This window comes from Mytilus trossulus, chromosome 6 (assembly GCF_036588685.1).
Source record: "Mytilus trossulus isolate FHL-02 chromosome 6, PNRI_Mtr1.1.1.hap1, whole genome shotgun sequence".
NCBI classification, from domain to species: Eukaryota; Metazoa; Mollusca; class Bivalvia; order Mytilida; family Mytilidae; genus Mytilus; species Mytilus trossulus.
The window spans coordinates 91012813-91038103 of NC_086378.1; the positions used below are offsets into that span (position 1 = coordinate 91012813).

The 25291-nt window shown below is 33.3% G+C and overlaps 1 protein-coding gene across 1 annotated transcript in view; it reads right to left on the reverse strand.

Moving 5' to 3' along the window:
• Positions 1-641: 641 nt before the first annotated feature.
• Positions 642-25291, reverse strand: part of LOC134722215 (pyruvate dehydrogenase phosphatase regulatory subunit, mitochondrial-like) — a 56138-nt gene continuing 31488 nt past the window's right edge. Inside the window, exons 10-18 of the mRNA XM_063585826.1 lie at positions 17882-18006; positions 16539-16731; positions 15742-15894; positions 13206-13342; positions 12008-12156; positions 9707-9914; positions 6336-6425; positions 5282-5461; positions 642-2420 (exon numbers count right to left, since the gene is read on the reverse strand). Coding sequence (XP_063441896.1) covers positions 2019-2420; positions 5282-5461; positions 6336-6425; positions 9707-9914; positions 12008-12156; positions 13206-13342; positions 15742-15894; positions 16539-16731; positions 17882-18006 — 1637 coding nt within the window. The 3' untranslated portion in view covers positions 642-2018. The remainder of the gene's footprint in view (positions 2421-5281; positions 5462-6335; positions 6426-9706; positions 9915-12007; positions 12157-13205; positions 13343-15741; positions 15895-16538; positions 16732-17881; positions 18007-25291) is intronic.

The following is a 25291-nucleotide window of genomic DNA, read 5'->3' on the forward strand; positions in this document are numbered from 1 at the left end:
CGTATCCATTTTCCCTTTTGGTTACGGTAGCATAATATCATGAAGTGAGTGATAGAAATAAAAGATGTCTTGACTATTTGATAAAATAGCGATATATATCGTAAATACCGCACACTCACCGTTTACTATGTACCACGCTTTATGTAACATCACATCTCCTTGATGTGTAACTAGGCTTTTCTAATACATCTATCTAATAGTCAAGACACCTTTCATTTCTATCACCCACTTTATGATATCATGATCCTGGTCACAGCACCATAATATCATATAGTGGGTGATAGAAATAAAAGACGTCTTGACTATTTGATAGATGTATTAGAAAAGCCTAGTAACACGTCAAGGAGACGTGACGTTACATAAAGCGTGGTACATAGTAAACGTCGAGTGTGCGGTATTTACAATAATGGGGTCAGTAAATTCCATATGGTAATTCGAGGTTAATTCACTCTCACCCCATATGGAATTTTCTGACCCCATATATACTGTATAAGGTCACTAGCACACTATGTAACTAATAATACACTGCACATACATGACAGTAAACCATGACAAAGATCTGGAAAGTCTTGCAGTACACATTATTCAATCTCAGCTCACACATTATCTATCTGTTTATACGTTAATCTAAAAACAATAAATGTTTATTTTTTTTCTTTATTCTTTATACTCATTTTAACAAACAATACAAACATGAGTAAACATTCATTTCAAACAACACATCATATTATTAACATCACATGAGAAACAGTTCTATAGTGATTACATCAGAACATTTACCTGATTGGTTGCATGATTTATCAAAACATTTATCTATTTCATTCAATTATAAATCAGAACATTTATCTGTTTTAGACTATGATTAATTTATTACCATTTCTGGTTCATCTATATTCAACAAAAAATAATAATAACATATATCTGCATTTTAAAAGAACTATATCTTATTTCTATTTCTATAAGTTTTTTTTAGTCTCTTATTTCAAAAAACGACATTAGACATAATGAAGCTCACAGAATTAGTAGTACATATAAGAAACATACAAAATATAGGCCCGTAGCCAGGAATTTCCAAGGAGGGTTTGTTGGACTCACAATCTCGACTTTAACAGTCACTATTTGAACAGAACATTGACTTTAACAGTGCTTATCTGTTTTCAAAGGGGGGGTCGTTCGAACCCCCTGAACCCCCTGGCTACGGGTATGAAATAGAAAACTCTTTTTCAAATTACTGCCTGAGTAATAGTAACTTAATGTTTCCATGACTACTGACTTGACCCAAATATTTATAACATCTGAAAACCTAAGTAAGAAATATAAATTGTTACATTCCAAACAATAAACAATGCATGGGAATATATAAAGTATAAATTATTATGGGAATGTACACTATCTAATCTACCATACATCTTACTGATATCTGTTCACAATAATATAATAACTATTTTCTGTATTTATTTCATTTCATTAATGAAAAAAATAATGAATATCATCATTACACCTGTAAGCACTATACGATAGATGTATTTGTACCCTGAATCAATTAACAAAATTGGTTCCTTATTTTCACTTTTAAGCTGACATTCTTTTCAATAACTGAATTGCTGAGCACACAAATAATTGATCTTTAACTAAGGTCACAATAGGATGCATGCATATTTGGGCTTATTTTGATAAAATTGAATCAAACTGACTGCTAATAGCAAAATGTTCAAAAATCCGCTCTCGAAAATGTTGGAAACAAACAAAAATATACTTTATGAATGAATGCCTCTTTAATTTATATTGATTAGATTTATATATTTATACTGGAGCAAACCTACATATGTCACTACCATAATAATAACACACTCTTCTGATTACAATGTTCAGTTTCTACCATAATATGCCCTCTTCTAATTAGAATGTTCAAATTCACTTTCAATATTGGCACTAACATGATATAAGTCTGTTATGTCTTGATTATTTCTGTGAACCAAGATAAAATAATTGATCAGATAGTTTGGCTAGATATCTGATTATTTCTTAGGAACAGGAATAAACACTGGATCCGATGTCGTATAAGCTTCCTTTGTAGTGTAAAGTCTGGCTTCAGCTTGAAATCTCTGTCCTCCTACGACCACTTCATAGTTGGCATCCTTGTCCATTATAAATTGGTTAATGTTTTTATGAATTATTCTGTTATCATTTTCATCATAGTCTCTCACAAAGCCCAGACAAATCATCTTCTCTAATGTAGGGCCATATGCACTGGAGGTAACAGTACCAGCAAACTTGCCGTTCCGATAGATTGGTTCACCACCCCATGGCCACACGTCCTCGTCTGTATCAAAGTCTTTTAACAGGAACTGAACGAACTTTTGACTAATTCCATTTTCTTTCTGTTTTACCAAGGCATCTCTCCCTATGAAATCACCTTTCTGAAATAAAAATCCAAAGTAGGTCACTTATAATAGTTCTTAAGATTTGTATTCTTGGAGGAAGGTTTTCTTGCTAAAGTCTCAATGGGGAAAGTGTATATTTTTTTTATTGTGGGGGGCTCTGTGGTTGTGTTTAAAAATTGCCACTTTTTAACAAACTTTAGTTTAAGGCTGAACTGATAATTGATTTTGAACAATTTTACAAATAAAGTCAACCCTATTCAATGTTCAAATAAAGTCAACCCTATCCAATGTTCAAATAAAGTCAACCCTTTCCAATGTTCAAAGAAAGTCAACCCTATCCAATGTTCAAAGAAAGTCAACCCTATCCAATGTTCAAATAAAGTCAACCCTATCCCATGTTCAAATAAAGTCAACCCTATCCAATGTTCAAAGAAAGTCAACCCTATCCCATGTTCAAATAAAGTCAACCCTATCCAATGTTCAAATAAAATCAACCCTATCCCATGTTCAAATAAAGTCAACCCTATCCCATGTTCAAATAAAGTCAACCCTATCCAATGTTCAAATAAAGTCAACCCTATCCCATGTTCAAATAAAGTCAACCCTATCCCATGTTCAAATAAAGTCAACCCTATCCCATGTTCAAATAAAGTCAACCCTATCCCATGTTCAAAGAAAGTCAACCCTATTCCATGTTCAAATAAAGTCAACCCTATCCAATGTTTAAAGAAAGTCAACCCTATCCAATGTTCAAAGTCAACCCTATCCCATGTTCAAAGAAAGTCAACCCTATCCCATGTTCAAAGAAAGTCAACCCTATCCCATGTTCAAATAAAGTCAACCCTATCCCATGTTCAAAGAAAGTCAACCCTATCCAATGTTCAAAGAAAGTCAACCCTATCCAATGTTCAAAGAAAGTCAACCCTATCCCATGTTCAAAGAAAGTCAACCCTATCCAATGTTCAAAGAAAGTCAACCCTATCCAATGTTCAAAGAAAGTCAACCCTATCCAATGTTTAAAGAAAGTCAAACCTATCCAATGTTCAAAGAAAGTCAACCCTATCCAATGTTCAAAGTCAACCCTATCCAATGTTCAAAGAAAGTCAACCCTATCCCATGTTCAAATAAAGTCAACCCTATCCAATGTTCAAATAAAGTCAACCCTATCCAATGTTCAAATAAAGTCAACCCTATCCAATGTTCAAAGAAAGTCAACCCTATCCCATGTTCAAATAAAGTCAACCCTATCCAATGTTCAAATAAAGTCAACCCTATCCCATGTTCAAATAAAGTCAACCCTATCCCATGTTCAAATAAAGTCAACCCTATCCCATGTTCAAATAAAGTCAACCCTATCCAATGTTCAAAGAAAGTCAACCCTATCCAATGTTCAAAGAAAGTCAACCCTATCCAATGTTCAAAGAAAGTCAACCCTATCCAATGTTTAAATAAAGTCAACCCTATCCAATGTTCAAAGTCAACCCTATCCAATGTTCAAAGAAATTCAACCCTATCCCATGTTCAAATAAAGTCAACCCTATCCCATGTTCAAATAAAGTCAACCCTATCCCATGTTCAAATAAAGTCAACCCTATCCAATGTTCAAAGAAAGTCAACCCTATCCAATGTTCAAAGAAAGTCAACCCTATCCAATGTTCAAAGAAAGTCAACCCTATCCAATGTTTAAATAAAGTCAACCCTATCCAATGTTCAAAGTCAACCCTATCCAATGTTCAAAGAAATTCAACCCTATCCCATGTTCAAATAAAGTCAACCCTATCCCATGTTCAAATAAAGTCAACCCTATCCCATGTTCAAATAAAGTCAACCCTATCCAATGTTCAAAGAAAGTCAACCCTATCCAATGTTCAAAGAAAGTCAACCCTATCCAATGTTTAAAGAAAGTCAACCCTATCCAATGTTCAAAGTCAACCCTATCCAATGTTCAAAGAAAGTCAACCCTATCCAATGTTCAAAGAAAGTCAACCCTATCCAATGTTTAAAGAAAGTCAACCCTATCCAATGTTCAAAGTCAACCCTATCCAATGTTCAAAGAAAGTCAACCCTATCCCATGTTCAAATAAAGTCAACCCTATCCAATGTTCAAATAAAGTCATAAAGTCAACCCTATCCAATGTTCAAAGAAAGTCAACCCTATCCAATGTTCAAATAAAGTCAACCCTATCCAATGTTCAAAGAAAGTCAACCCTATCCAATGTTCAAAGAAAGTTTATCCCATGTTCAAAGAAAGTTTAAGTTATTTGATGAGAGAATTTCTTGTCCTTACTATACATTATTTGACATATAAAAAAGAAGATGTGGTATGATTGCCAATGAGACAACTCTCCACAAGAGACCAAAATGACACAGAAATAAACAACTATAGGTCACCATACGGCCTTCAACAATGAGCAAAGCCCATACCGCATAGTCAGCTATAAAAGGCCCTGAAATGACAATGTAAAACAATTCAAAGGAGAAAACTAGCGGCCTCATTTATACAAAAAAATGAACGAAAAACAAATATGTAACACATAAACAAATGACAACCACTGAATTACGGGCTCCTGACTTGGGACAGGCACATACATACATAATGTGATGGGGTTAAAGTGTGACCCATTAAACATGTTAGCGGGATCCCAACCCTCCCCTAACCTGGGACAGTGGTATAACAGTACAACATAAGAACGAACTATAAAAATCAATTGAATATCCATTATTTAAAATTTATTGCCCAATCTACATCTATCCCCCACTGTTACTCCCTTTCATTTAACTTTACTCTAAAATCTCTTCCACATTCAAAAAGGATCTGAAGAGAGATCTTGTCCCCAGAAAGAGCTCCCCGTCCCATTCTGTAACCCTATCACAAGCCCCTTACTATAGGTACTTACATTTAACTTTACTCTGAAATCTCTGCCACATTCAAAAGGTGTATCATCTGTAGAGAGATCTTGTCCCCAGAAAGCAAAGAACTTCTCAATCCTTAACTTCCTCATTGCATAATACCCAGCATTCCTTATTCCATAGTCCTTTCCTGCCTTCATAAGTGTGTCGTATACATGTAAGGAATACTGAAAGATAAAAAGATCTTGTCTTATTGATCCATACTAGAGCCCAAAAGGCAATGTCTATATTAGAAATAAAATACTGTAGTCATTTATACTTACCATGCTCAATATTGAAGTGTAGGAAAGCACTATGTCTGTTATATAAGAAGACATTCTATAGTCCTTTGGCTCATGGGCAAATAAGGAATGTTCACTTCAGGTTTCTTATGCCTAAACTTTAATACTAACTCTGAAGGTATCGGTATGCATAAAACACATTTGTATCATATTTTTTAACTTGATATCATAAAAAAAAGTTTAAATGATATTTTTAGTGTTTTGCAACGTCTTGAAACAGAAATATTTCTCAGCCTTTACGAGTACGACTTTCAATATTATCACTGTTTCATTTCCATTGACCAATCATCAGAATGCAGACCATTTAAGAACAAGATAAGTTAAACATTCTAATTCATTCTTCCCAGCTACTTAATATTTGCTAGATAAAATGAATTTTAATAGCATATATATAAGATTAAGAATTGGACAAGAAATCAGAAATTACATCTGACAATGTTGACAAAACATCCTTCGTGAATGTGAAGTTACGTCTGAATTTCTGTAACTTATCATATAGTATAGAAAGTCAATGTTCACTGTTAGTTTCTTAGTTTAATCAAAGAATTAAAACCATTTAATAACAGTGTTATGGACTTTCTGTTTCTGTATTGGACCTGCTATCAGCTGTATATTCTCAGATCCAATACAGTTAACCTGTAATCTATAACAGGGAGAATACAGTAACAGCCAGTTCATAACACTATAATAATCTAGCAGTATAACATGGGTGTTGATGTCTTTAAATCACGTGTGTGGTCTTAGGTCCTTAATGTGTTACCTCTGAAGGGACATAAAGAACAAAGCCGTCTTCACCTGCATGTGTTAACCTCATAGCTATAATACCTCCCGCGTAGCCAACATCTATAACCTGTGGAATATACATTGATAGCCATATTAGAAGTGTATGTAAATAAAATTCGTAGGTCAACACAATTATTCCTGTAAATTACATAAAAATATCTGGAAGAATTAATGAAAGTTTGAACATGCCAATTGGTATCAATAATAGAAGTTATTTCATATCTGTTAAAAATTAGCTTCTCTTCTTGGATAACTAGAGGCTCTAAAGAGCCTGTGTCGCTCACCCTGGTATATGTGAATTAAACAAAGGAAGCAGACAGTTCATGACAAAATTGTGTGCAGGTGATTGTGATGTGTTTGTACATCTTACTTTACTGAACATTCTTGCTGCTTACAATTATCTCTATCTATAATGAACTTGTCCGTGTAGTTTCAGTGGAAAATGTTAGTAAAAATTTACAAATTTTATGAAAATTGTTAAAAATTGATTATAAAGGATAATAACTTCTTAGGGGGTCAATTGACCATTTTGACTTATTTTTAAGTCTTAAATTGCTGCACATTATTGCTGTTTACAGTTTATCTCTATCTATAATAATATTCAAGATAACAACCCAAAACAGCAAAATTTCCTTAAAATTACCAATTTAGGGGCAGCACCCTAACAACGAGTTGTCCCATTCATCTTAAAATTTCAGGGCAGATAGATCTTGACCAGATAAACAATCTCACCCTTTGTCAGACTTGCTCTAAATGCTTTGGTTTTTGATTTGGATGGAGAGTTGTCTCATTGGCACTCACACCACATCTTCCTATATCTAAATATTGACTATAAAGAGCAATAACTCCTAAAGGGGTCAACTGACCATTTTGGTCATGTTGACTTAATTGTAAATCTTACTTTGCTGAACATTATTGCTGTTTACAGTTTATCTCCATCTATTATAATATTCAACATCACCAAAAACAGTAAAATTTCCTTAAAATTACCAATTTCGGGGCAGCAACTCAACAATGGATATTCTGATTCATCTGAAAATTTTAGGGCAGATAGATCTTGACCTGATAAACAATTTTACCCCAGTCAGATTTGCTCTAAATGCTTTGGTTTTTGAGTTATAAGCCAAAAACTGCATTTTACCCCTATGTTCTATTTTTAGCCATGGCGGCCATCTGGATTGGTTGGCTGGGTCAAAAAACACAATTTTTAAACTAGATACATCAATGATGATTGTGGCCAGGTTTGGATTAATTTGGCACGGTAGTTTCAGAGGAGAAGATTTTTGTAAAAGATCATGGATATTTACGAAAAATGGTTAAATATTGACTATAAAGAGCAATAACTCCTAAAGGGGTCAACTGACCATTTTGGTCATGTTGACTTAATTGTAAATCTTACTTTGCTGAACATTATTGCTGTTTACAGTTTATCTCCATCTATTATAATATTCAACATCACCAAAAACAGTAAAATTTCCTTAAAATTACCAATTTCGGGGCAGCAACTCAACAATGGATATTCTGATTCATCTGAAAATTTTAGGGCAGATAGATCTTGACCTGATAAACAATGATACCCATGTCAGATTTGCTCTAAATGCTTTGGTTTTTGAGTTATAAGCCAAAAACTGCATTTTACCCCTATGTTCTATTTTTAGCCATGGCGGCCATCTTGGTTGGTTGGCTGGGTCAAAAAACACAATTTTTAAACTAGATACATCAATGATGATTGTGGCCAGGTTTGGATTAATTTGGCACGGTAGTTTCAGAGGAGAAGATTTTTGTAAAAGATCATGGATATTTACGAAAAATGGTTAAAAATTGACTATAAAGAGCAATAACTCCTAAAGGGGTCAACTGACCATTTTGGTCATGTTGACTTAATTGTAAATCTTACTTTGCTGAACATTATTGCTGTTTACAGTTTATCTCCATCTATAATAATATTCAAGATAACCAAAAACAGTAAAATTTCCTTAAAATTACCAATTTAAGGGCAGCAACTCAACAATGGATATTCTGATTCATCTGTAAATTTCAGGGCAGATAGATCTTGACCTGATAAACAATAATACCCATGTCAGATTTGCTCTAAATGCTTTGGTTTTTGAGTAATTAGCCAAAAACTGCATTTTACCCCCATGTTCTATTTTTAGCCATGGCGGCCATCTTGGATGGTTGGCCGGGTAATTAAACACAAACTTTAAACCAGATACATCAATAATGATTGTGGCCAAGTTTGGTTTAATTTGGCCCAGTAGTTTCAGAGGAGAAGATTTTTGTAAAAGTTGACGACGACGGACGCAGGACGACGACGACGGACAACGGACGACAAGTGATGGGAAAAGCTCACTTGGCCTTTTAGGCCAGGGAAGCTAAAAAGGGGCCACATGTCATTCTTTATTTTTCAGTAATAAATTCAAGTAATTAACAGAATAAAACGGTCTACAAAACAGTCATTAACAATTTTTTACATGTTAATGACTGGTGTGGCATGGTTTCTCTGTTAATGACTGGTGTGGCATGGTTTCTATCTATGAGAAATTGTAAAAACATGGTTCCATTAATGAAATAAACATAAAAGTTATTGAAGAACTGGTCATTATCGTAATACATAGACTGCCCACAGGACAGTGGTATTGACTAAGACAGTGATAATGACTGAGCCGTACTTTTATTTTACTATTATATGACCAAAAATTTTCTGCCTTCTCATGGTCTTAAAGCATAGGAAATCCTAATTGATAAAATAAATCCAAGAGGTTTATATGAGAGTTGGAACAGCGCCCTTGTACCTAATTACAGATTTTCAAAGGCAACGTCAATGATGTATGTTCAGGAGGTCAAGTAAATGAATTTTCTCTTCTTTTTCAGTGTATTTTTATCTTTTCTTCATTTTTTTTTGTTTGCCCTTGGCCTTGCTGAATACTATATCTCTAGGGTTGATAAATCATTTTTTTATATAGCAATATAATATTTCCCACAGAAAGTAACCAAAAGTTAGCGTGCCTTATCAAAAGTCAATAATTGTATAATGTCTCAATGCTTTGTAACTGGATATACAATTTTTTACCAATACTTTGATAACTTTTGTTCAAAACTGAATGTTGCGTTCTAGATAATGTTTTTGTTGTGGAGCTCGCAGGATTGTTTTTTTATTGCTTTCAAGACTTACTCCATATCTCCCACTATTTATTACCAATGAGATTAAACCTTTAGTAAGTTTAGGACTAATGTGATTAACTGATGTGTATGTCTGGGACCAATGAGATTCAAGCCTTTGCAAAATTTACAATTAACCACCAAAAACACTGTTTTATTTTATAAAGGGTCAATTAAAAAATATACCTGACATGTCATGGGTTTAAAGTCATTGAGAGTCATTGACGTATCTGTGACATCTGCCAACAGCTGTTGAGCATGTGGACCAACCACATTTAACCCTGAGAATGCTGACGTAAGGTCAGATATCATCACAGATCCATCTAGTGGACAATGTTTCCTTAACCAGGCTAATGATCTGGTCTGCTGTGAGGTAGGTGCGATCATGAAGAACCTGTAATTAAGATAAATCACATTTTATTCTGATTTGCTTTGGTTGATCCAGTTCTAGCTTTTTATAGCCAACTATACAATGTAGGTTTTTCTCATTGTTGAAGGTCACACCTCCTTATTTGTTATTCATCAGATTTACAACAGCTAGAAAGTTTCCTACACTCAGGGGCGGATCCAGGATTTCCAGTTAGGGGGGGCGCAAAGTTATTATTTTCGCCGAGTGGAGCGAGGCGAAAAAATGTTGGAGGTAAAGTTATTGAAATATTTTTCTAAAGAGGGTGCAATGTAGATATCTCGAATTATTGTGTGGTAAAACAAGAGAGAAATAAGTTTCAAGCTGATACCGCATAAATCCTCCCCTAACAAAAACTAACAATCGCCATATTTAACAAGAAATCTTTTAGGTTCTATTCATTGAGACTACCCCCATATATTTCACAGCAAACTGGACTGAAGACAATAAGGATAGAGACAGAATTCAGTCCGGAATACAGAAGCTGACTCCATATAAAAAATATAGCGATGGTATGTCAATGGTTGCTGGGAAAACTTGTGTTGCATTAATATTAATCAATCGAATTTCTTCAGGGGGGAAACAATAACGATTTTATTAGATTTGTATACGTCCTATTGGTTTCTCCGTACCAAATATCAAGTGACTGACTGGCTGATGGACGGACAGAGGTAAAACAATATGTCCCTGGTCCAAGAAGAACTTCAGAGTAGTGATGGCAAGGTATCCTACAAATTGGGAAAATTTACAACAATATCCTAAAACCCACTAAGAAATTCATTTTGCATATATATGAGTTTATGAAGCTACAGTTATAAAGCTGCAGCCCTAAAAAAAGAAGCTGAAGATTATGTGAACATTTTATTTTGATTCTGTTTTCCTATGCAAACCAATCTACAACCAAGACACCAGCACTTGTTGTAAAATTGTCTATATAGCAATATCGGGTAATATCTTAACTAAATTAAACCTTGAAAGACAAGATGCGGGTAGTTGTAACATTAAGAAATACAGGAACACCACAAAAAACTGTAGTTTTGCACATCGTCAATGTGTCTACATAAGACTCATCAGTGATGCTCAGATCAAAATAGTTATAAAGCCAAACATTATATTTGTCGACTCATAAAACGCAACTCCGCGTTTGATACCTTCCACTGAAGTATACAATATTTATAGACTTAAATAAATCGTAGGTAAGTTGATTTGTAATCACGCTTATACTGTTAAACTGACTGTTTTATATACTTTGAATGTTAAAAAGATGGAATGGTCTCGTGTGATACTTAAAAAAGTTGAAGGCAACCATTGCTTTGCAAATTTTAGGGGGGGCGCACGCCCGCCACGCCCCCGCCTAAATCCACCCCTGACACTGTTTCTAAATATTTTTTGCTTCTTTGCATAATCGTTTGTAATTTAATATTTTAATGCAATAAGTTAAGATGACTTTCATCAGTCGTAGCTATATATTTTGAAGGGTAGAATCTAATATCTACAGGTCTGGAACTAATGTAAGCTGTCAATTTGAAATTGTTGAGTATGTCATTTTTTATAAAAATAAATCAAAAGTCATCTTTTTATATAGACAATACATACCTATTATCTGTCAGTGGTACAACAGAAGTCATTTTCGTATCCTCGACAATTATTCTGCATTCCTTATGACAATACATACCTATTATCTTGTCAGTGGTACAATAGAACAGTCATTTTCGTATCCACTACAATTATTCTGCATGCCTTATGACAATACATACCTATTATCTGTCAGTGGTACAATAGAACAGTCATTTTCGTATCCTCCACAATTATTCTGCATTCCTTATGACAATACATACCTATTATCTGTCAGTGGTACAATAGAACAGTCATTTTCGTATCCTCCACAATTATTCTGCATTCCTTATGACAATACATACCTATTATCTGTCAGTGGTACAATAGAACAGTCATTTTCGTATCCACTACAATTATTCTGCATGCCTTATGACAATACATACCTATTATCTGTCAGTGGTACAATAGAACAGTCATTTTCGTATCCACCACAATTATTCTGCATTCCTTATGACAATACATACCTATTATCTGTCAGTGGTACAATAGAACAGTCATTTTCGTATCCTCCACGATTATTCTGCATGCCTGTATGTATAACTGTTCCGATAGGTTGATTTATGTCGTTTGAACTTAAATACTGCAATAAATCTAATGCTTCTGATCCCTGAGACTGTAAGTAAATTAATTTTATATTAACTAATACAGCTTATCAAAGTTTAGTGTAGATATAAGTTTAACAAATTATATCAAACTTTTAACCTCTTATCTTATTTAGATCTGCAAGATATTACTATTCAAACATCAAAATTTCAAGAAACAAAAAAAGCAAAGAAATACTAAATAATTTAATGAACAAGGTACTACTGAAACAAGTCAATGATTTTCTAACTGTCACCTTCAGCTAAGTTCCCTTTGTTTTTAATACAAATTTTATGAACCTCCCCTTTTATAACTACTGCATGTGTTTCTACATCATGTACATACTTCAGTTCTATCTGTTTAATATCATTACACTAGGATGCTAGGCCAAATGTAACATTCATTCAATTCTCTATCAGTAAGACAGAAGTCAACAATTTTAAGTTACCCAAAGTAATTTCTTTGTTTTAATTTTATTTTCAATAGTTATTTCCACAATCCTCTACTCCATTTCTTGAATTTGACCTACCAAATTTTACTGATCAGATTGTACATGCATGTGCAACATGATGGGTACTACATGTGGAGCAGGATCTGCTTACCCCTCTGGAGCACTTGAAATTGTCTCTAGTTTTTGATGGGGTTCATTTTGCAGTCTTAAGTTTTCTATGTTTGGTTTTGTATACTTTTGTTTGACTTCCCTCTTTTTTTCAGTTTATGTCACGAAGTCATCAGTTTATTTTGGACTTATTAGAGTATGATTGTCCCTTTAGTAACCCATTTAGAATTATAAATTTCAAGGTTTTATCCTGATTTACAAAACATCAAGCTTTTACCTAGTTCAACTGTAAAAACTAGCAGTCATATGGAACAAAGAAAAGATTGATTAATTGTTATTTTAATACCATTTTCAGCACAATTGGATATATATTTTATAACTTTTATGTTTGTGAGATACATGTATAGCTTTTTGTTGGTGCTGTGGCAGCATAAAGCAACCATGAATCAATCAATAATAATTCAAATGAAGTGATGACCAAATTTTAAGTGGATCAGATTTCACAGTAGAAATTAACTTACCATTATTTCAAACTTTGAGAACGATGACATATCAATCAAGCTGACCCTTTCTTTACATGACCAATACTCATTCTTCACATGCTCATGCCAGATAGGTTTACCAAATGTACCCTTCTGTATGCCCCATTGTTCTTCACCTGAAAAGAAACCAATGTACTGAAATACTGAAACAAACCATAAAATGTCATATCGGTTCACCAAATCCATTATAATCCTAGACTTTTCCAGATCTAAAAATAAAGAACTGAAATACTGACATGACAGATTGATTAACCAAATGTACCTTTCTGTATTCGCTATTTCTCTTCACCTGATAAATGATTAGAGTACTGAAATACTAAAACAAACCATATCACGTCAATCCGTCATAATCCTATACTTTCCTGATCTGAACATTAATCAGAGTACTGAAATACTAGCATATTAAGCCTTTATATTCTAGGCAGGTTCCATGGGAAACATTCAAACATCCAATAACTTTAATAAAGTGACATTCTAGAAAAATTCCTCATATGTTATGATATATACCCATTTCTGTCTATTAATAGCTTAAAAAATAATCAAATTACAGACATCAATTCAAAATCAAAGGACAAATTGAAAAGCATTGAACTACAACTTCATTAGAAACTAGCTTGACCCAAAATTTTAACCTGATGCTGGAGAGACAGACGGACAGATGGATAAAGAGACAGACAGAAAGATGAATGAACAAGGGGATGCACACAGACCTAAAAACATAATGCCCCTAGGTGGGGTGTCATGTTTCCGGAAATGAAACGGAGTTCACGTCTTTTTTTATCTACTTGTTATATACACTTATTCTTATATCCGGCATGTTTTGAAAATTTGTTCAAGCAAAATTTTGTACAATTTCTCATGAAATTTGTAACTTCACAACACCAAAGCGTAAGTTAACATGTAGCATATTTTTCTTTATATATGTATAAACCTTTTCTGACAAGTATACTATTTTTAATTCATCCTAAACAGTTGACAAACATTCTTTTTGGTCTTTTTACATGAACTGTTTATCATACTTTTTTTTTACATTAATTCTTAAATCCAGCGTGCTGATTTGTATTTCCTTTGCTTTGTTTAAGATGTTTTGTCTTATAAAGTATTTAATTGCGGTTTTTGTTATTGTAAATTTCTCACTTCCATTCGTGAAAAAGGCAACTATTTTCTACTGTAAACCTACAAGAACGTGTGCTACTGTTTTATATTGTAACTGAATTATTTTATTACATCTATTATGAACTTTGAATTTGCTTAGACTATTATGACAATCAATGTATGACACAAGTTGAATATTGAACATTTCATTTAACAAAAAGAAAGAAAGATGATTTAAAAACAAATATTGTGTTTTTAGTATTGATACTTTGTTGTGTACTGTTATGCTAAATTTTTGTAATGCTAAGTAATTGCTTATTAGTAAGAATTGCTTATTTTGTATTTTTCAGTTTTTCACCCTCTCCAGAGGTTTGTTTATCAAGTAAAGAATTTGAAGTCTTATTAGTCTTTCTTGTGAGCCATAACATGGAGCATAACAATGACATGCGAGACAGGTTAACTTTATGTGTCTTTCTGTATTTTAATCTGTTTCAAACATGAAAAAATTCTGAAAAACTTTTAATTACATACAAAAGCAGTAACATTCCTTGAAGGGCTATTAACCTTACTGAATGCCCAGCAGTTCCTGCCTTAAAACAAATATACTCACAATTTAAATCCCACCAAACCATAGAACATTTCATTAACAAAACTTTTCCTAACTCCCTAAACAAAACATGCTCTATCAGCTTTCAGTCATTAATCTAGACTATAACCAGGGGTGGAATCATCAATTTTTTTCACTAGCTCAAGGACAAGTACTATTAAAAAATCTACTTCCCAAGAAATAAATTGTCCATAATAGTTGTGCTATTATAGAAATTTGTTATATTTATTGTACAGAACATTTGGGACTAGCCATTTGAGTCTGGCATTTCCACACCCCTGATTACCATTGATTAACCAACCTTAGTCCCAAGCCCTTAATCATTTACATAGCTTTAAACTTTCCAGATGACAACAACGCCACTTACTATCAGCGGTATCATTTAAATACATGGGTCTCTCATTAACCCTAGCCCCAGCCCTTAACCATTCTCCTAGCCTAAACTTTCTACTTACTATCAGCAGTATCATTGAAATACATGGGTCTCTCATTAACCCTAGCCCCCAGTCCCTAACCATTCTCCTAGCCTAAACTTTCTACTTACTATCAGCAGTATCATTGAAATACATGGGTCTCTCATTAACCCTAGCCCCCAGTCCCTAACCATTCTCCTAGCCTAAACTTTTCTACTTACTATCAGCAGTATCATTGAAATACATGGGTCTCTCATTAACCCTAGCCCCCAGTCCCTAACCATTCTCCTAGCCTAAACTTTTCTACTTACTATCAGCAGTATCATTGAAATACATGAGTCTCTCATTAACCCTAGCCCACAGTCCCTAACCATTCTCCTAGCCTAAACTTTCTACTTACTATCAGCAGTATCATTGAAATACATGGGTCTCTCATAAGCATTTGTTTCACCAAAGCAGGCCCCCTCAGCCTTCAGTCGGGTATAGAGTGGTGAGGTACGAAAGTTACGTCCTGTTTTCCATTGCTGTCCTGGATATTTCATCCTATACATGCCTGTAAAATAGAATCCCATTTATTTCTCATTTACATCCCATTCAATTCACATTTACTAGTACATTTTGTTAAAGACAAAAATTAATATTATAAAGTAAAATAACTACAATGTACTGATAGCATAGCTTTGTGAGGGCAAAATTGTGATGTTTTGTGAAATGCAACAGATAAGATTCAAAATGATTCTCTTGGCCATAAATTGTAAATGCCTAATCAAAGTTGTAGTAAGAATTTTGGATTTTGGGAAAAGAAACCTAAATCAGAAAATTTTAAATATCAAGTTCCCAATAGATCCATATCTTCTAACTTTTGTATATTCTCCTGCAAAACTTACTCATAACAAATATTTTCCCTTACCTGACCACACATAAAGATAGACAAATGGATTCCTACCCTCCTGAACTTGGTAAGTGTGAGGTAGACAAACAAATGGATTCCTACCCTCCTGAACTTGGTAAGTGTGAGGTAGACAAACAAATGGATTCCAACCCTCCTGAACTTGGTAAGTGTGAGATGGACAAACATATGGATTCCTACCCTCCTGAACTTGGTAAGTGTGAGGTAGACAAACAAATGGATTCCAACCCTCCTGAACTTAGTAAGTGTGAGATATAAACATTTATTATCTCCCCTTCTGTACAAACCTAATGATTCTTTTACTCTCTCCCTGAGGAACCGTCTGTTGTTATGGAATGGTACGAATCGTAGGATGTCATGAGCTTCTAGATTAATGCTTGGCTCTCCATCAATGATCCAGCCTGCAATTTGTTTGCCTACTCCACCAGATGCTACAACACCTGTGGAGGACATCCCTGCTGCCACAAAGTATTTACCTATCTGGAATTACAAGGATAGACAAATATTAACTACAACACCTGTGGAGTACATCCCTGCTGCCACAAAGTATTTACCTATCTGGAATTACAAGGATAGACAAATATTAACTACAACACCTGTGGAGGACATCCCAGCTGCCACAAAGTATTTACCTATCTGGAATTACAAGGATAGACAAATATTAACTACAACACCTGTGGAGGACATCCCTGCTGCCACAAAGTATTTACCTATCTGCAATTACAAGGATAGACAAACTGGATTCTAATGAATAGGTTTCTGAAATAACATTCATGTGACTTCAAACATGGCAAAGAGTTTACCAAAAGGAGTTTCCCTATTTTGAATAAAATAAATAGAAAATTTTCATAAGGATTTATATAAAAAGGTTTCTAAAATGACATATGTCCATAATGGCTACAAAGTAATATACATGTTTATGAGACAATAACTCAACACAAAATTTCCTTAATTATCTGCGATATTTTTTGAATTATAATGTTCCATTATTTGCTAGTATGTACTACGGTTTTAAGTATCAGTCTTGTTTTTTTCCATGGATACATACCTCAGCAGATTCCCCAAGAATCCAGCTCCCATCAGGAGTAAAACTTTCTGGTCCATTGACAAGCTGACTGACTTCACCTGTTTCAATGGATACATACCTCAACAGATTCCCCAAGAATCCAGCTCCCATCAGGAGTAAAACTTTCTGGTCCATTGACAAACTGTCGTACTTCAGCTGTTGCCATGGATACATACCTCAGCAGATTCCCCAAGAATCCAGCTCCCGTCAGGAGTAAAACTTTCTGGTCCATTGACAAACTGACGTACTTCAGCTGTTTCCATGGATAAATACCTCTGCAGATTCCCAAAGAATCCAGCTCCCATCAGGAGTAAAACTTGCTGGTCCATTGACAAACTGACAGACTTCTCCTGTTTCCATGGATACATACCTCAGCAGATTCCCCAAGAATCCAGCTCCCATCAGGAGTAAAACTTTCTGGTCCATTGACAAACTGACGTACTTCAGCTGTTTCCATGGATACATACCTCTGCAGATTCCCCAAGAATCCAGCTCCCATCAGGAGTAAAACTTTCTGGTCCATTGACAAACTGACATACTTCAGCTGTTTCCATGGATACATACCTCTGCAGATTCCCCAAGAATCCAGCTCCCATCAGGAGTAAAACTTTCTGGTCCATTGACAAACTGACGTACTTCAGCTGTTTCCACTGCAGGCATACGATGCAGAATAGCATCAAGTAATATTTCTAAAAACAGAAAAAAAATTGAAAGCATTCACATAATACATGTTATAGTAAATGACATCATATCCACACATCTATGTTTAACTTTACTTTCTGTGTCTGAGGCATACCATTTTCCTTGAGAGCAGAGTATTCAAATCAACTAGAAATTCAATCCAAGAGCAGGACTGTATTATGTGATATAGGTTTTATACATTGTGGAAGGTTTACATTGTGATATAGGTTTTATACATTGTGGAAGGTTTTCATTGTGGTATAGGTTTTATACATTGTGGAAGGTTTTCATTGTGATATAGGTTTTATACATTGTTGATATAGGTTTTATACATTGTGGAAGGTTTTCATTGTGATATAGGTTTTATACATTGTGGAAGGTTTTATACATTGTGGGAGGTTTTCATTGTGGTATAGGTTTTATACATTGTGGAAGGTTTTCATTGTGATATAGGTTTTATACATTGTGGAAGGTTTTCATTGTGATATAGGTTTTATACATTGTGGAAGGTTTTTATTGTGGTATAGGTTTTATACATTGTGGAAGGTTTTCATTGTGATATAGGTTTTATACATTGTGGAAGGTTTTCATTGTGATATAGGTTTTATACATTGTGGAAGGTTTTCATTGTGGTATAGGTTTTATACATTGTGGAAGGTTTTATACATTGTGGTATAGGTTTTATACATTGTGGAAGGTTTTCATTGTGATATAGGTTTTATACATTGTGGAAGGTTTTCATTGTGATATAGGTTTTATACATTGTGGAAGGTTTTCATTGTGATATAGGTTTTATACATTGTGGAAGGTTTTCATTGTGATATAGGTTTTATACATTGTGGAAGGTTTTCATTGTGATATAGGTTTTATACATTGTGGAAGGTTTTCATTGTGGTATAGGTTTTATACATTGTGGAAGGTTTCCATTGTGATATAGGTTTTATACATTGTGGAAGGTTTTCATTGTGATATAGGTTTTATACATTGTGGAAGGTTTTCATTGTGATATAGGTTTTATACATTGTGGAAGGTTTTCATTGTGGTATAGGTTTTATACATTGTGGAAGGTTTTCATTGTGATATAGGTTTTATACATTGTGGAAGGTTTTCATTGTGATATAGGTTTTATACATTGTGGAAGGTTTTCATTGTGGTATAGGTTTTATACATTGTGGAAGGTTTTCATTGTGATATAGGTTTTATACATTGTGGAAGGTTTTCATTGTGATATAGGTTTTATACATTGTGGAAGGTTTTCATTGTGGAAGGTTTTCATTGTGGTATAGGTTTTATACATTGTGGAAGGTTTTCATTGTGGTATAGGTTTTATACATTGTGGAAGGTTTTCATTGTGGTATAGGTTTTATACATTGTGGAAGGTTTTCATTGTGGTATAGGTTTTATACATTGTGGAAGGTTTTCATTGTGATATAGGTTTTATACATTGTGGAAGGTTTTCATTGTGATATAGGTTTTATACATTGTGGAAGGTTTTCATTGTGATATAGGTTTTATACATTGTGGAAGGTTTTCATTGTGATATAGGTTTTATACATTGTGGAAGGTTTTCATTGTGATATAGGTTTTATACATTGTGGAAGGTTTTCATTGTGATATAGGTTTTATACATTGTGGAAGGTTTTCATTGTGATATAGGTTTTATACATTGTGGAAGGTTTTCATTGTGATATAGGTTTTATACATTGTGGAAGGTTTTCATTGTGATATAGGTTTTATACATTGTGGAAGGTTTTCATTGTGGTATAGGTTTTATACATTGTGGAAGGTTTTCATTGTGATATAGGTTTTATACATTGTTGATATAGGTTTTATACATTGTGGAAGGTTTTCATTGTGATATAGGTTTTATACATTGTGGAAGGTTTTATACATTGTGGGAGGTTTTCATTGTGGTATAGGTTTTATACATTGTGGAAGGTTTTCATTGTGGTATAGGTTTTATACATTGTGGAAGGTTTTCATTGTGATATAGGTTTTATACATTGTGGAAGGTTTTCATTGTGGTATAGGTTTTATACATTGTGGAAGGTTTTCATTGTGATATAGGTTTTATACATTGTGGAAGGTTTTCATTGTGATATAGGTTTTATACATTGTGGAAGGTTTTCATTGTGATATAGGTTTTATACATTGTGGAAGGTTTTCATTGTGATATAGGTTTTATACATTGTGGAAGGTTTTCATTGTGATATAGGTTTTATACATTGTGGAAGGTTTTCATTGTGATATAGGTTTTATACATTGTGGAAGGTTTTCATTGTGATATAGGTTTTATACATTGTGGAAGGTTTTCATTGTGATATAGGTTTTATACATTGTGGAAGGTTTTCATTGTGATATAGGTTTTATACATTGTGGAAGGTTTTCATTGTGGTATAGGTTTTATACATTGTGGAAGGTTTCCATTGTGATATAGGTTTTATACATTGTGGAAGGTTTTCATTGTGATATAGGTTTTATACATTGTGGAAGGTTTTCATTGTGATATAGGTTTTATACATTGTGGAAGGTTTTCATTGTGGTATAGGTTTTATACATTGTGGAAGGTTTTCATTGTGATATAGGTTTTATACATTGTGGAAGGTTTTCATTGTGATATAGGTTTTATACATTGTGGAAGGTTTTCATTGTGATATAGGTTTTATACATTGTGGAAGGTTTTCATTGTGATATAGGTTTTATACATTGTGGAAGGTTTTCATTGTGATATAGGTTTTATACATTGTGGAAGGTTTTCATTGTGATATAGGTTTTATACATTGTGGAAGGTTTTCATTGTGATATAGGTTTTATACATTGTGGAAGGTTTTCATTGTGGTATAGGTTTTATACATTGTGGAAGGTTTTCATTGTGATATAGGTTTTATACATTGTGGAAGGTTTTCATTGTGATATAGGTTTTATACATTGTGGAAGGTTTTCATTGTGGAAGGTTTTCATTGTGGTATAGGTTTTATACATTGTGGAAGGTTTTCATTGTGGTATAGGTTTTATACATTGTGGAAGGTTTTCATTGTGGTATAGGTTTTATACATTGTGGAAGGTTTTCATTGTGGTATAGGTTTTATACATTGTGGAAGGTTTTCATTGTGATATAGGTTTTATACATTGTGGAAGGTTTTCATTGTGATATAGGTTTTATACATTGTGGAAGGTTTTCATTGTGATATAGGTTTTATACATTGTGGAAGGTTTTCATTGTGATATAGGTTTTATACATTGTGGAAGGTTTTCATTGTGATATAGGTTTTATACATTGTGGAAGGTTTTCATTGTGATATAGGTTTTATACATTGTGGAAGGTTTTCATTGTGATATAGGTTTTATACATTGTGGAAGGTTTTCATTGTGATATAGGTTTTATACATTGTGGAAGGTTTTCATTGTGATATAGGTTTTATACATTGTGGAAGGTTTTCATTGTGGTATAGGTTTTATACATTGTGGAAGGTTTTCATTGTGATATAGGTTTTATACATTGTTGATATAGGTTTTATACATTGTGGAAGGTTTTCATTGTGATATAGGTTTTATACATTGTGGAAGGTTTTATACATTGTGGGAGGTTTTCATTGTGGTATAGGTTTTATACATTGTGGAAGGTTTTCATTGTGGTATAGGTTTTATACATTGTGGAAGGTTTTCATTGTGATATAGGTTTTATACATTGTGGAAGGTTTTCATTGTGGTATAGGTTTTATACATTGTGGAAGGTTTTCATTGTGATATAGGTTTTATACATTGTGGAAGGTTTTCATTGTGATATAGGTTTTATACATTGTGGAAGGTTTTCATTGTGATATAGGTTTTATACATTGTGGAAGGTTTTCATTGTGATATAGGTTTTATACATTGTGGAAGGTTTTCATTGTGATATAGGTTTTATACATTGTGGAAGGTTTTCATTGTGATATAGGTTTTATACATTGTGGAAGGTTTTCATTGTGATATAGGTTTTATACATTGTGGAAGGTTTTCATTGTGATATAGGTTTTATACATTGTGGAAGGTTTTCATTGTGATATAGGTTTTATACATTGTGGAAGGTTTTCATTGTGGTATAGGTTTTATACATTGTGGAAGGTTTCCATTGTGATATAGGTTTTATACATTGTGGAAGGTTTTCATTGTGATATAGGTTTTATACATTGTGGAAGGTTTTCATTGTGATATAGGTTTTATACATTGTGGAAGGTTTTCATTGTGGTATAGGTTTTATACATTGTGGAAGGTTTTCATTGTGATATAGGTTTTATACATTGTGGAAGGTTTTCATTGTGATATAGGTTTTATACATTGTGGAAGGTTTTCATTGTGATATAGGTTTTATACATTGTGGAAGGTTTTCATTGTGATATAGGTTTTATACATTGTGGAAGGTTTTCATTGTGATATAGGTTTTATACATTGTGGAAGGTTTTCATTGTGATATAGGTTTTATACATTGTGGAAGGTTTTCATTGTGATATAGGTTTTATACATTGTGGAAGGTTTTCATTGTGGTATAGGTTTTATACATTGTGGAAGGTTTTCATTGTGATATAGGTTTTATACATTGTGGAAGGTTTTCATTGTGATATAGGTTTTATACATTGTGGAAGGTTTTCATTGTGGAAGGTTTTCATTGTGGTATAGGTTTTATACATTGTGGAAGGTTTTCATTGTGGTATAGGTTTTATACATTGTGGAAGGTTTTCATTGTGGTATAGGTTTTATACATTGTGGAAGGTTTTCATTGTGGTATAGGTTTTATACATTGTGGAAGGTTTTCATTGTGATATAGGTTTTATACATTGTGGAAGGTTTTCATTGTGATATAGGTTTTATACATTGTGAAGGTTTTCATTGTGGAAGGTTTTCATTGTGGTATAGGTTTTATACATTGTGGAAGGTTTTCATTGTGGTATAGGTGTTATACATTGTGGAAGGTTTTCATTGTGGTATAGGTTTTATACATTGTGGAAGGTTTTCATTGTGGTATAGGTTTTATACATTGTGGAAGGTTTTCATTGTGATATAGGTTTTATACATTGTGGAAGGTTTTCATTGTGATACAGGTTTTATACATTGTGGAAGGTTTTCATTGTGATATAGGTTTTATACATTGTGGAAGGTTTTATACATTGTGGTATAGGTTTTATACATTGTGGAAGGTTTCCATTGTGATATAGGTTTTATACATTGTGGAAGGTTTTCATTGTGATATAGGTTTTATACATTGTGGAAGGTTTTCATTGTGGTATAGGTTTTATACATTGTGGAAGGTTTTCATTGTGATATAGGTTTTATACATTGTGGAAGGTTTTCATTGTGGTATAGGTTTTATACATTGTGGAAGGTTTTATACATTGTGGTATAGGTTTTATACATTGTGGAAGGTTTTCATTGTGATATAGGTTTTATACATTGTGGAAGGTTTTCATTGTGATATAGGTTTTATACATTGTGGTATAGGTTTTATACATTGTGGTATAGGTTTTATACATTGTGGAAGGTTTTCATTGTGATATAGGTTTTATACATTGTGGAAGGTTTTCATTGTGGTATAGGTTTTATACATTGTGGAAGGTTTTCATTGTGATTTAGGTTTTATACATTGTGGAAGGTTTTCATTGTGATATAGGTTTTATACATTGTGGAAGGTTTTCATTGTGATATAGGTTTTATACATTGTGGAAGGTTTTCATTGTGGTATAGGTTTTATACATTGTGGAAGGTTTTCATTGTGATATAGGTTTTATACATTGTGGAAGGTTTTCATTGTGGTATAGGTTTTATACATTGTGGAAGGTTTTCATTGTGATATAGGTTTTATACATTGTGGAAGGTTTTCATTGTGATATAGGTTTTATACATTGTGGAAGGTTTTCATGGTGGTATAGGTTTTATACATTGTGGAAGGTTTTCATTGTGGTATAGGTTTTATACATTGTGGAAGGTTTTCATTGTGATATAGGTTTTATACATTGTGGAAGGTTTTCATTGTGGTATAGGTTTTATACATTGTGGAAGGTTTTATACATTGTGGTATAGGTTTTATACATTGTGGAAGGTTTTCATTGTGATATAGGTTTTATACATTGTGGAAGGTTTTCATTGTGGTATAGGTTTTATACATTGTGGAAGGTTTTCATTGTGATATAGGTTTTATACATTGTGGAAGGTTTTCATTGTGGTATAGGTTTTATACATTGTGGAAGGTTTTCATTGTGATATAGGTTTTATACATTGTGGAAGGTTTTCATTGTGATATAGGTTTTATACATTGTGGAAGGTTTTCATTGTGGTATAGGTTTTATACATTGTGGAAGGTTTTCATTGTGATATAGGTTTTATACATTGTGGAAGGTTTCCATTGTGATATAGGTTTTATACATTGTGGAAGGTTTTATACATTGTGGTATAGGTTTTATACATTGTGGAAGGTTTTCATTGTGATATAGGTTTTATACATTGTGGAAGGTTTTCATTGTGGTATAGGTTTTATACATTGTGGAAGGTTTTCATTGTGATATAGGTTTTATACATTGTGGAAGGTTTTCATTGTGGTATAGGTTTTATACATTGTGGAAGGTTTTCATTGTGATATAGGTTTTATACATTGTGGAAGGTTTTCATTGTGATATAGGTTTTATACATTGTGGAAGGTTTTCATTGTGGTATAGGTTTTATACATTGTGGAAGGTTTTCATTGTGATATAGGTTTTATACATTGTGGAAGGTTTTCATTGTGGTATAGGTTTTATACATTGTGGAAGGTTTTCATTGTGATATAGGTTTTATACATTGTGGAAGGTTTTCATTGTGATATAGGTTTTATACATTGTGGAAGGTTTTCATTGTGATATAGGTTTTATACATTGTGGAAGGTTTTATACATTGTGGTATAGGTTTTATACATTGTGGAAGGTTTTCATTGTGATATAGGTTTTATACATTGTGGAAGGTTTTCATTGTGATATAGGTTTTATACATTGTGGAAGGTTTTCATTGTGGTTTAGGTTTTATACATTGTGGAAGGTTTTCATTGTGATATAGGTTTTATACATTGTGGAAGGTTTTCATTGTGATATAGGTTTTATACATTGTGGAAGGTTTTCATTGTGGTATAGGTTTTATACATTGTGGAAGGTTTTCATTGTGATATAGGTTTTATACATTGTGGAAGGTTTTCATTGTGGTATAGGTTTTATACATTGTGGAAGGTTTTCATTGTGATATAGGTTTTATACATTGTGGAAGGTTTTCATTGTGGTATAGGTTTTATACATT